The 13,263-nt window shown below is 39.7% G+C and overlaps 2 protein-coding genes across 2 annotated transcripts; both read left to right on the top strand.

Moving 5' to 3' along the window:
• LOC102176710 (hemoglobin fetal subunit beta-like) lies at nt 706-2,283 on the top strand. Its single transcript, XM_005689816.3, has 3 exons — nt 706-848; nt 978-1,200; nt 2,030-2,283. The coding sequence occupies exons 1-3, from the start codon at nt 763-765 to the stop codon at nt 2,156-2,158; spliced, it is 438 nt and encodes a 145-aa protein (XP_005689873.1). The 5' UTR covers nt 706-762; the 3' UTR covers nt 2,159-2,283.
• LOC102183163 (olfactory receptor 51V1) lies at nt 8,245-11,245 on the top strand. The gene is made up of 2 exons (XM_005689908.2): nt 8,245-8,310; nt 10,247-11,245. Exons 1-2 carry the CDS (start codon nt 8,245-8,247, stop codon nt 11,243-11,245), a joined length of 1,065 nt encoding a protein of 354 aa, XP_005689965.2.

Genomic DNA, 13,263 nt, shown 5'->3' with positions numbered 1-13,263 from the left:
TTGATTGATTTTTTATTTATTTGTATTTCTTACTACATGGAGAGGTCTCTATGTTTTCATCTATGGATTAATGGAGTAGCCATTTCATAGGCGCTCTTGATCCATACTTATTCTATTTTTCTATCATTATTTATTTGGTCATAAATTAAATTAAGAAAAGATTGAATGAGTAGAAAGGCAAATGAATACTTGTTTTCATACCAGAATGATTTAATCCCAAACAAGCAAACAAAAGAGATGCATATTTAGAACAGGGACAGAGGGTTTATCTAGGCTGTCCATGTAATTTTTTTGCATATTCTGAAGTCCCAGGAGATGATCCATCCACATAGTCTTAAGTTGAATCATAGTGGACAAATTCTTTCCACTTTCTGGAGCCTGGATTCTTCATTTGTGTAATAAGAAAATTGAGGAGGTGGGTTCCAAGAGGTTACCTCTTTGTGACTCTAAAATCTCTACAAGCAAACTTGCTAAGGAAGATGATTTTAGTAGCAATGTGTATTGCTGGAATGACTGAGACCTAGAAATGCCCAGAAAGAGGGCTGACGGTCTAAAGTCAGTGCCAGGAAGACCAAGGAGACGTATGACTGTCATCATTCAAGCCTCACCCTGTGGAACCACACCTTGGCCTGAGCCAATCTGCTCACAGAAGCAGGGAGGGCAGGAGGCAGGGCTAAGCATAAAAGGAAGAGCTGGGCCAGCTGCTGCTTACACTTGCTTCTGACACAACTGTGTTCACTAGCAGCTACACAAACAGACACCATGCTGAGTGCTGAGGAGAAGGCTTCTGTCCTCTCCCTATTTGCCAAGGTGAACGTGGAAGAAGTCGGTGGTGAGGCCCTGGGCAGGTAGGTATCCTGCTTACAAGACAGGTTTAAGGAGAGTGAAATGCACCTGGGCATGTGAGGACTGAGCTGTTCCCTGAGATTCTGAAAGCTGCTGACTTCCTCTGACCTTGTGCTGTTTTCTCCCCTTAGGCTGCTGGTTGTCTACCCCTGGACTCAGAGGTTCTTTGAGCACTTTGGGGACTTGTCCTCTGCTGATGCCATTTTGGGCAACCCTAAGGTGAAGGCCCATGGCAAGAAGGTGTTAGACACCTTTAGTGAGGGCCTGAAGCAACTTGATGACCTCAAGGGTGCCTTTGCCTCACTGAGTGAGCTGCACTGTGATAAGCTGCACGTGGATCCTGAGAACTTCAGGGTGAGTTTGTGGAATCCTCAACATTCTCCTTCTTCTTTTTATGGTGAAGCTCGTGTCATGGGGAGAGGGCTGAATGGCAGGATGTGGTTTAGAATGGAGAAGATGTATTCTGGTTAGAGTGCTAAGGACTTCTCTGAACCATTTAGATTCTTTTAACCTCTTTGCTCTTGCCTGAAAAATCCCATGGGTGGAGGAGCCTGGTAGGCTGCAGTCCATGGGGTCGCTAAGAGTCGAACACGACTGAGCGACATCACTTTCACTTTTCACTTTCATGCATTGGAGAAGGAATTGGCAACCCACTCCAGTGTTCTTGCCTGGAGAATTCCAGGGACGGGGGAGCCTGGTGGGCTGCCGTCTATGGGGTCACACAGAGTCGGACATGACTGAAGCGACTTAGCAGCAACCTCTTTGCTCACAATAATCATTTCTTCAGAGTCATTCTTGTTCTCTGTTGTCTGCAATGTCTTCTCTTTCTAATTATACTCTTTGAGTGCTCAGGTTCAAAAAAGACTTCTTCATCTACTTTGAAAATGATATTTAATATTTTCCCCTTATCTGTTCCTTTCAAGGGATAAAATGTATTGCTTTTTGAAATGACTCAAAATAATAAAAATGATAACAAGTTCTGGTTTAAGATAGAAAGAGAGAAACATTTCTAAATATAAATTCAGCCTGATATGGGTAGCTTCACATCAGCAGTTGCATCTATACTTCAGTCATCTTTGTGCTAATATCCTAGGGGCACAGCTTGGGATGAATCTGAAATACTCTGAATCTAACCTGGGTACCTGCACTAACCCTGCCCTTGCTTAATGTCTTTTCCACACAGCTCCTGGGCAATGTGCTGGTGGTTGTGCTGGCTCGCCGCTTTGGAGGTGAATTCACCCCGGAGCTGCAGGCTAACTTTCAGAAGGTGGTGACTGGTGTTGCCAATGCCCTGGCCCACAGATATCACTAAGCTCCCCTTCCTGATTTCCAGGAAATGTTATTTCATCCTCAGAGCCCAAAAACTGAATATGGAAAAATTATGAAGCGTTTTGAGCATCTGGCCTTTGCCTAATAAAGACACTTATTTTCATTGCACTGGTGTATTTAAATTATTTCACTGTCTCTTACTCAGATGGGCACATGGGAGGGCAAAGCACTGAAGACATAAATGAAGGGCTAAGTTGAGACTTTGCGGAAATGTATCAGTATATTGGACCCCATGACAAGAGTGGTTGTAAACAGCTAATGTTATTGGAAAACAGGCTCTGCTCCCTTAGTATTACTTTTCGTGCAATTCAAGTTGCAGCTTGATTTGGGAGTTAGATCATTGGTATGTTTTATTTAAATGAATTAGGTTATTTATCCTTTCTTGTAAATGTCTTCTCTCTCTTTAATTGTCCAGAACCTCACTTAAATCCATTAGGTTCTTCTGCCTAAAGACGCCACTGTTTCTTTAAGCATTTTACTGCCCCCATTGCTCTTCCTCCCCTGACCTTTTTGTATCCTAGTTTTCTCTGTCATCTTATAAAGATCTACCTGAAGGATCCTTCGGTCCTGGATTCTGGAAGTGACATATGAATTTTGAGTAATCCTTGTTCCTTCTTGCATCCTAATTCTGAATCTCAGTTCAGTTCAGTTCAGTGGCTCAGTTGTGTATGATTCTTTGCGATCCCATGGACTGCAAGGGGAGGTAGTTTTGCTCTCACTTTGCTTATATTATAATGTGATAAATATTGGATTGATGAGAATGTAAAAAGGGACTTGTGACTTGATAGTCACTGCTGTCTTGCAATCCTTTCATGGGATTCCACTAAACAGAATTCCATTCTCCCCAGGATGCTTTAGCATCTATATCACGGAAGTGACTAGGGGTCTGCCCTCTTTACCCAGTCTCTGATGGTTTCTCTGCCCTTGTAGTCATTAACATAGGGTCACCAGAAGCAACATATGCCAGTTTAATCCTCTCCTTCAATAACCACTTATCCGGATACTTGATTCTGGAGATGATTTATGAATTTTTTGTAATCTTTGTTTCCCCTGGCATTTTAATTTGGAATCTCTGTTCAGTTCAGTCCAGTGGCTCAGTTGTGTACGATTCTTTGTGACCCCATGGACTGTAGCATGCCAGCCTTCCCTGTCCATCACAAACTCCTGGAGCTTGCTCAAATTCATGTCCATTGAGTTGGCGATGCCATTCAATCATCTCATCCTGTGTCATCCCCTTCTCTTGCCTTCAATATTTCCCAGCATCAGGGGCTTTTCCAATGAGTCAATTCTTCACATTAGGTGGCCAAAGTATTGAAGCTTCAGCTTCAGCATCAGTCCTTCCAATGAATATTCAGGACTGATATCCTTCAGGTTTGACTGGTTTGATCTCCTTGCAGTCCAAGGGACTCTCAAGAGTCTTCTCCAACATCACAGTTCAAAAGCATCAATTCTTCAGCAGTCGCCTTTCTTCATTGTCCAGCTCTCACATCCATACATGACGACTGGAAAAACCATAGCTTTGACTAGATGGACATTTGTTGGTAAAGTAATGTCTCTGCTTTTCAATATGCTATCTAGATTTGTCATAGCTTTTCTTCCAAGGAGGAAGCATCTTTGAATTTCATAGCTACAGTCACCATCTTCAGTAACTTTGGAGCCCTGTTTCCATTGCTTCCCCGTATATTTGCCATCAAGTGATGGGACCAGATAAGACCAGATGGTCTTAGTTATTTGAATGTTGATTTTTAAGCCAGCTCTTTCACTCTCCCCTTTCACTTTCATCAAGAGGCTCTTTAGCTCCTCTTATCTGAGTTTATTGATATTTCTCCCAGCAATCTTGATTCCAGCTTGTGCTTTATCCAGCCCAACATTTTGCATAATGTATTTGGCATAGAAGTTAAATAAGCAAGGTGACAATACACAGTCTTGATATACTCCTTTCCCTATTCTGAATCTAGCTGGGGAGGTTCTGAAAGCAATGCATCTAACAAGTGACTGTAAATGAGTATACAAGGCTTTTAAGAGATCTGAGGATGAAGCCCTTGCTATGAAAGGGGTGGTAAAGATAAGTAGTATAGACAATTGCCCAGAAGACAAGAAGACAAAAGTCAGAAAAGAAAAGGAAGATAGCATAGGCCAAATCACTGATGAATAATGTCTTTGTGTATTCTGAGAATTTCAGGTAAACAGGAAAGACAATTGAAGCAAAACTGCCTGGGATAGAATAGAATAGATTATAAATTTTGGTGAACACAGTGGAGCATATTCTTAAAGGTAAAAATTCACAGACAAGAGGATACAATTCAGCCATTACTCACAAGATGTTTGCACTGCCAACTGACAAGTATAGCAAGATAGTTTAACAGTTTAGCACATTATTTTGAAATCATACAGCCAGGGTTGAAAAAAACATTACTACTTATTAGCTCTCACCTTGTGACAAATGTACTAACTGTCAGTTTGGTACATAAAGATGTCATTTTTAAGTTTTGCAGGAAAATGAAGAAAAAAGTCTCAACACAATTCCATACTTTGACTTTTAACACAAGTTAATGTCAGGTGAGAATTTACAAAGAGTAAGTTGACTCATTTAACATCGCTTCTTAAATGCAAAACATCTCAGGCTGGGGTGGCAATATTGAAGAGTAGGGAATTGAGGTCTTTTTTTTTTTAATGGATATTAACAACAAGGCAACCATGCTAGCAGCATCTATGTCTAGAAGGAAGTTGAATTACTTTCAACTTTTAAAGTTGAAAGAAACAGCAAGTTGAAGAAAAGTCTCTCATTTTTAAGTCAAAGATTTCAGGGGGTCAAATCAGAGATGAAAATGTAATGGTAGGAAGCAGTCTGAGAACAGTCCAGTTGAAATAACACAGGGCACAAAAAAGAGACAAAGATATCCAATGATATAAAAATGTCTATCAGTTGGCTGATGCATAGATCATCAAATGCCCTCTTATATTTTGCTGTTGCTGAGTAGTTTCAAGGACAGCTAACAAGAGCATGGATGCTCATTTATGCTAAGTCCAATCAGATCATACAAATCCTGATGAGAACTTATTAAACACCCAGATGACCACAGTTAGATGCACCCTGCAACATAATTTTTTATCATGCTTTCTAAGTAATGGATAGTCTTTTTTCAATACTCATTCATTTTAAGAATATTATTTATAGATATCTTATACAATACGTAGTAAGTAAAATAATATGCTGCGCTTAGTCACTCAGTCATGTCTGACTCTTTGTCCCCGTGGACTGTGGCCCACCAGGCACCTCTGTCCATGGCAATTCTCCAGGCAAGAATACTGGAGTGGGTTGCCATATCCTTCTTCAGGAGATCTTCCTGACCCAAGAATGGAACTGAGTCTCCTGAATTACAGGTGTATTCTTTACCAGTTGAGCTACCATAAATATGTGTAAATAAGCATATAGGTATGTAAACATACATAGGTACAGATATGTAAACATACATAAAGATAGTATATAATAAAGGTGAACATTCAAGAAATGGTTATAGTCATTCACGTAAACTGTGATTTTAAGGCTATTCTAGATTTGTGGCAAATAAGCTGTCTCTTATTCAAATATATTTACAACCCCTGAACATCTAGTTCTCTAGACTAAGCTTATAAAGGGTTCTTATCTTTTCAGTCATTCTAAAACTCTGAAATACTTGTTCTGACCTATATTTACTCAATTTGGAACAAATCTGCCTTATTCATTTTATTCATCTTTGGGGCTTCCCTGGTGGCTCAGATGGCAAAGAATCCACGTGCAAAGTGAGAGACCTGGATTCGATCCCTGGAAAAGAGGTGGGAAGATCCCCTGGAGTGGAGCATGGCCATCCAGTACAATATTCTTGCCTGGAGAATCCCCATGGACAGAGGAGAGTTTGACAGGACTGACCTACCAAGCAAATTATGCCCCATCTTTGAAGAAAGGGAAACTTTCACAGCCTGCTTCTGCCCCCTGCTGGGATCATGAGAATCATCTATTTAAGAGTGACACCATCATGAATTTTTCGAGGCAGGTCCAGTGTGGGTGTCATTAAACAATTATGCTGAAGTACAAGCAAAAGTCTGGATTGTCCTGGAATACAGAGTTGTTCTTATTCAATGTAATTATAAAGATACTGACTTTTAGACTTAACACTCCCTCTGTGCCTTTGGCTTTCCAGGTGGCGCAAGTGGTAAAGAATCCATCTGCCAATGCAGGAGGTGCAAGAGCCCTAGGCTCCATCTCTGGGTTGGGAAGATCCCCTGGGGTGAGAAATGGCAATCCACTCAAATATTCCGCCCGGAAAAATCTCATCAACAGAGAAGCCTGGCAGGCTACAGTCCACAGGGTTGCAAAAAGTCAGATGCAACTGAGCGACTAACACTTCTTATGCCTTTAGGTTAAGCAAGGATTGTTGGTCATTACCTATTCCAAAAAAAGTCATGAAGTAATCACATAGGGAATTATTTCCAAAGGACAGAAAAAAAGTACCATAGGTGTCTGAACACATAAGTCAGTTTAAACTGTAGAATATAAGAAAAGACTGCCCTAGAAATAGTTTTCTGTTTAATCAGTCCCAGATATGCTTCCAAATCAGCATTCCAGACAAAGAGCACAGAGGAAGTCCATGATCCTATCGTTATATTGGATGGAAACTCACCTATGCTTGTCCTCTACAGTTTATTTTATGTCAGACACTATTCTGGTTGCCCAAAATTCAGAAAGAAGTATTCTTCACCCTGACTTTGTGGTGGTCACATAACACAGCATGATGTTTGGGGAAATAATGGGTCTCTTTTATTCCTCTTGGTACAGATGAGGCATCTAACATCTCTGAATACTTTCCCCATGGAATCTTCATTTATCATTCTCGTCAACACTGTACTTTCCTGGCTCCCATCCTACATCTCAAACAGAATTAAAAAAAATTTCCAACATTTATTACTCTTTTGTTACTGTCATGTTGATATTCTCTTTGGCCGTACCATTAACTTTCATGGCTTGTCTGAAGAAGCTTGACAGAGAGTACGTTCTTTCAGTGCAGGCCTACATTCACAGAATAGCTGTATCTTTTGGCATCAACCCCAGGGTAGACCCTATATGTCTGGATCACGCTGGGCATGATAGGAATCATACTCAAAATTTGTATTTTATGACCAAGATCAGCAAGAATTTCTAGGATGGCATCTGTTTTGTATGTCATATAAATCTTATATATGATGACCCAAGATTGAAAATGTGTGGCCAACAGGGATCAGATATGAGTACTTAAGATATGAGTGCTTAGGTCTCATGGCAACTATTTACAAACTTGTCTTGTTTTTAATCCTTTTGTAAGGTGTGCAGCTCTTATTTCATAGATAAAATTCATTAATAAAATATTTCTTTGATAAATGCTCACTCTATTCTAAATCTCATTGTATATATCAGTGATCAGGAGAAAACAAACAAACAAACAAACATAACTCCTGGTCTTCTAGAACTTCCAGTAGATCTAAAGGACAATCAGCATATAGCAAATAGTATAAATATCAAGCAGGATATTGCGATGAGAGTGACTTCTTTGAGAAAATGGAGCCAATAATGGCAGGGTTACAAAAATCACCCTGAAGAAGCAACATTGAACTGAAGCCTGAATGATTAAAGGAGATTTTTCACAAAAAAACTTGAATTAAATAATTGTAAGCAGATAAAAGATCAAGGTCAAAGATACTGAGACAGGAATACTCTTAATTTGCTTTGAGGAAGAGAAAGATGCCTAGAGATTACGGAGTGAAGCCAACAATGGTCCTTGATGTAGAAGTAGATCCATGATGAATAACTTGAATTTTATTTTAAGAGCATAAGAATCCACTAGAATAATTTTTTAAACAAAGGCTTATGCTATCTAGTAGAGTTTTGTAGAAAAGCAGTCTGGCTCCTCTGCTTTTTTAGAGACAAGAGCAAAAACAAGCTGGCTAGCAAATTATTACAATAACCACAGAAAAGATGTTATGAACCAAGATACTGGGAATATACAGGTCTACTGGTGGAAAGTGAGCAGGTTCAGGGTATGTTTTAGGGTAGAAATGATAGAAACTGATAAAGAATTTGATGGTGAGGGGAGGAATAGCAAGAATGGTTCTAGAATTTTTGTAAGCGATTGTGTGGTTGGTGGAGTCATTTTGTGATATTCGGAGGAAATAGGGAGATAATTATTTAGGGGGAGGATGAAGTACTTAATTGCCATAATTATAACTTTTAGATTAAATACCAAAGTGGAGATATCAAGGAGACAATTATATCGATGAGTCTAAAATCACAGAAAGAGTAAAAACTTAGCCTTGTAAATTTCAAGCTACTATAGTGAGTAAAAATTGACACTCTCTTCACTTTCAGGAAACTTACAGTTTACTGTGTAATGGAAACCTTAGTGAAATAAGTCATCTAATGAATATCAAATTATAAATTGAATGAGTTATACAAAGATGAATGTATGTTACCAAAATAATAAGTACTTGGAGAATATCTGTCCAAGTTAAGGGGCTTCCTGAAAAGTGATGTTTCAGATGAAAAAACGGAAGATTGTTTGAAAAAGAGAATAAAGAGGTTGGGGAGAAGATGGAGAAACACATATTGGCAGAGAGAACATCAAGAGAAACATCTTGTGAAAAAAAAAAGCAGTGGTGGTTGTGAAACATAAATGTGTTCAAAGAAAGTCCAGGCACTCAATGAAGAAAATTTACTAAAAATAGTGAACTAAGTTATCTAATGTTGAGAGGGGCTCGCTTGTATGCCTAGTCGCTCAGTCTTGCACAACTCTTTACAACCTTTTGGACTGTAGCCCACCAGGCTCCCATGTCTATGGGATTTTTCGGGCAAGAATACTGGAGTGGGTTGCCATTTCCTTCTCCAGTGGATCTTCCCAATCCAGGGACTGAACCCACATCTCCTGTGTTTCCTGAACTGCAGGTGGATTCTTTACCCATTGAGCTGTGGGGGAAGCTCAGAGCAAGAAATAAAAATGGATAGGCTCCTAAAAGAAGCTGCCTGATGAGACTGGTATGATAAAGATGAAGGATAGGCTATAAATGGAAGCCAGAATCTGAAGCTACTTTAACATGTTGGAATAATGAACATGTTTCCTAATCAAATATGAAAGTCAATATAAAGTTTTAAGCACCTGCCTACATGATACGAGCCATTAAATCTTTGCAATGACTTCCAGGGCCAGAATTCAAATCAGGATAATAATGTGAAAAACAAGCCAATCATTTCTGCTGCAAAGAGGCCTTTAGATTTAGTTATTCGACATTGGCCTTCTGATCTTTAGAACAACAGTTTCTAAGGAAGAGAAAATAATTGCTCATCCTTTCAATAAGTGCCTATTAAATGAATACTTAGCCAACTGATGACATGAATGAATAGTGGGTAGAGAACTCTGGGTTGATGTCAGAGGCCAAGTGTCTTCAACCTGAGTCTCCAAGTCACAGGAGCACACATGGGCTGAACACCCCAGAGGGTAAAATCTCCCGTGGGAAATCACTTGCCACAGGTTTCACGCATAAATATTCCTCTTGGCTTATCACTAAGGTTGAAAAACTAATTTCTGGCTATGTCATTTAGAGTGGGAGAAAACAGAAACATTTCCACTCAGTACTATTTGGAGGAAAATATGCTTGGAAACAACACAAATGGAGAAATATGGGTGCAGAGTGACGACTTTATAGTACTCTTCATTCTAAATGCTTTATGAGTTGGAAGGAGAAAAGTAAGAATTCTTTCAAGAATCTATCTCAATTTTATAGGGATACCATCTCACCAGCACCCCTGGGAAAATGTCCCAGAAAACATATCCTTTCCAAAAATTAGTTTCCTGCTCCAGTCTGTTCATCATTACAGGTGTCTTCTAAGGTATCTCTGCCAGGGGATGAATAATGACACTTAAATGACATCAGGAGAACACTCTTTTCTTCCAGCCAACAGATAATATGCCTCTAAAGGACAGAGTTGCTTGACTACATTATGTAAAGTTAGTTAACTTTTAGCATTATTTTGTTTACTTAGAAATTCTACCTCATCTGAAATCAGAGCATTCTCTTTGAAAAGTACTTTCTTGCTGCCTCGAAAAATTATCTCAGATCCAGAATGATAGCTTTAGTAAGCCCCAACACTAATTCCTCCTTCCTTCTCACGGGATTTTCTGGTCTGGAGCAGCTGTATCCCTGGATCTCTGTTCCCTTCTCCACCATTTATGCTGTTGTTCTTTTGGGTAACTGCCTGGTGCTGTATGTAATCTGGACGGAACCTAGCCTGCATCAACCCATGTTCTACTTCCTGGCCATGCTGGCTATCACTGATTTGTGCATGGGACTGTCCACAGTGAACACAGTGCTAGGGATCCTGTTGGGGCTGATTCGAGAGATCAGCCTGGATTCCTGCATTACCCAGGCCTATTTCATCCATGGTCTGTCCTTCATGGAATCCTCTGTTCTCCTAACTATGGCCTTTGACCGGTACATTGCAATTTGCAATCCACTGCATTATTCCTCCATCCTGACTAATTCCAGAATTATCAAAATCGGACTCACCATCTTAGGTAGGAGTTTCTTCTTTATTACACCCCCTATCATCTGTTTGAAATACTTCCACTACTGCCATCCCCACATCCTCTCTCACTCATTCTGCCTGCACCAAGACCTTCTCCGCCTAGCCTGCTCAGACATTCGATTCAATAGCTACTATGCCCTGATGCTGGTTATTTGCACACTATTGTTGGATGCTATACTTATCCTCTTCTCCTATGTCCTGATTCTTAAGTCAGTTCTGGCAATTGCCTCTCGGGAGGAACGGCATAAGTCATTTCAGACGTGCATCTCCCACATTTGCGCTGTCCTCGTGTTCTATATTCCTATCATTAGCCTTACAATGGTGCACCGATTTGGCAAGCATCTCTCCCCAATGGTCCATGTCCTTATGGGCAACATCTACATCCTTTTTCCACCTTTGATGAACCCTATCATCTACAGTGTCAAGATCCAACAGATTCGTAGCAGAATGCTCAGACTCTTTTCTCTAAAAATATGTTGAGATATTACAGTGTTCAAAAAACAAAATAACACCAGTAAAAACAAACAAACAAACATCAATACAAAAATACACTTTGTTTTAATTAAGACTTTAGCCCTGAACCCATGATCCTTGATTTTAAAACACACTTTAAATGTAGAGAATCACCTCAAACAAGTTCCATCCTAGCCTATGTCTTGGAAGTCAGCTGTTTTTAGGGATGGAGGTGGGAGATTCTATCTGATGCATTCTATGGATTCCTTCTAAATTTGTGTAAACAAGACAGACATAGGTAATGCCATAATTGTGACCATATTAAAAAATGTATAAACCTATTTAACATACCCAAAATGGCTTTTTGAGCACGTTTTTGCACGGAAACAAAGTAAGATTCAAATACTTGGTCTTTTAGTTTCAAAAGTGGGTAACTTGAAGCATTTTTGATTATCTGAGATTGAGTTACTTAATCTTTAAAATGGGGAAAGTACCCAACTGACAGAAATTTTGTGATGATTGTCTGGGCCAGAATTGTCCACTAGCATTTTTCATAGTGAATAGAGGGGGAGGAGATGGAAGTAGTGACAGATTTTCTCTTCTTGGGCCCTAAAATTACTGCAGATGGTGATGGCAACCGTGAAACTAGAAGACAGTTGCTTCTTGGTAGGAAAGCTGTAAGAAAATGAAGACAGTGCATTAAAAAGCAAGGGCATCACTTTGCCAACAAAGGTCTGCATAGTCAAGGCTATGGTCTTTCTGGTAGCCATGCATGGATGCGAGAGCTGGACCATAAAGAAGGCAGAGTACCAAAGAATTGATGCTTTCAAACTGTGGTGCTGGAGAAGACTCTTGAGAGACTCTTGGAATGCAAGGGTATGAAACCAGTCAATCTAAAAGGAAATCAACTCTGAATACTCTTTGGAAGGACTGATGCTGAAGCTGAAGTTCCAATAATTTGACCACCTGCTTCGAACTGTTGACTCATTGGAAAAGACCCTGATGCTGGGAAAGATTGAAGGCAGGAGGAGAAGAGGGCAACAGAGGATGAAATGGTTGGATAACATCACCGACACAATGGACATGAACTTGGGCCAACTCTGGGAGATGGTGAAGGACAGGGAGGTCTGGCATGCTACAGTTTATGGAGCAGTGAAGAGTCAGACATGACTTAGTGACTGAACAGCAACAATAATTTTTCTAAAATGATAAAGATGTTCTCTAAAATAGAGTAATAAATACAAACAGACTACTAGCTGCATATGGCTACTGAACACTTGAAATGTAAGTAGTACAACTGGGCAACTACATATTCAACTCTGTTTTATTGTGGTTAATGTGCTTAACCACTTAGTTGTGTCTGATTGTTTAGCCCTTAGGACTGTAGCCCACCAGGCTCCTCCGGCAAGAATACTGGAATCGGTTGCTAGTCCCTCCTCCAGGAGATCTTCTTGACCCAGGGCTTGAACACATGTTTCTTGTGTCTCCTGGACTGCAGGTGGTTCTTTACCTGCTGAGCCATTGGGGAAGCCCCTTTTGATTGTGTTTTATATATATTTAAATGTTAAAAGGCCATTACATTGGACAATGCAGTGGCTACTGCATTAAACAGTGTAGGTCTAGAATGTAAAGAGGGCATATAACAAAATGTGACTTTGGATTTTACTTGTACCATATCTAATTTAAATTGTTATATTTTATATAACACTTGTTATTTTTATATGCAGACGTACTTGTTACATTTTATATGCAGACTTCACTGCCATTGCCATTGGGCTAGAAACCAATTTTGTTTTGAATCTTTAAAGATCTAAAGAGGTGAATGTGAAACTGCTTACCACTGATTTTGAGTTCAAATGTAAATTAACACAGGTTCTCTTCTAAATAATTTAGTTATGTTTTCAAAAGAAAGAACACAAGAGTCACTTAGATATCTGTGCAGGGACAAAGAGGACAATCAGTTCAGTAATTCTATAATCACATAGGAGGGATCAGAGCTATTATTCCATAGAATCTAGAAACCTAGCTTCCAAGGACTAAAAAAC

The sequence above is a fragment of the Capra hircus genome, chromosome 15 (assembly GCF_001704415.2).
Source record: "Capra hircus breed San Clemente chromosome 15, ASM170441v1, whole genome shotgun sequence".
NCBI lineage: Eukaryota > Metazoa > Chordata > Mammalia > Artiodactyla > Bovidae > Capra > Capra hircus.
Note: the sequence above shows the minus strand (reverse complement) of the source record. Positions and strands in the feature narration are given on the sequence as shown.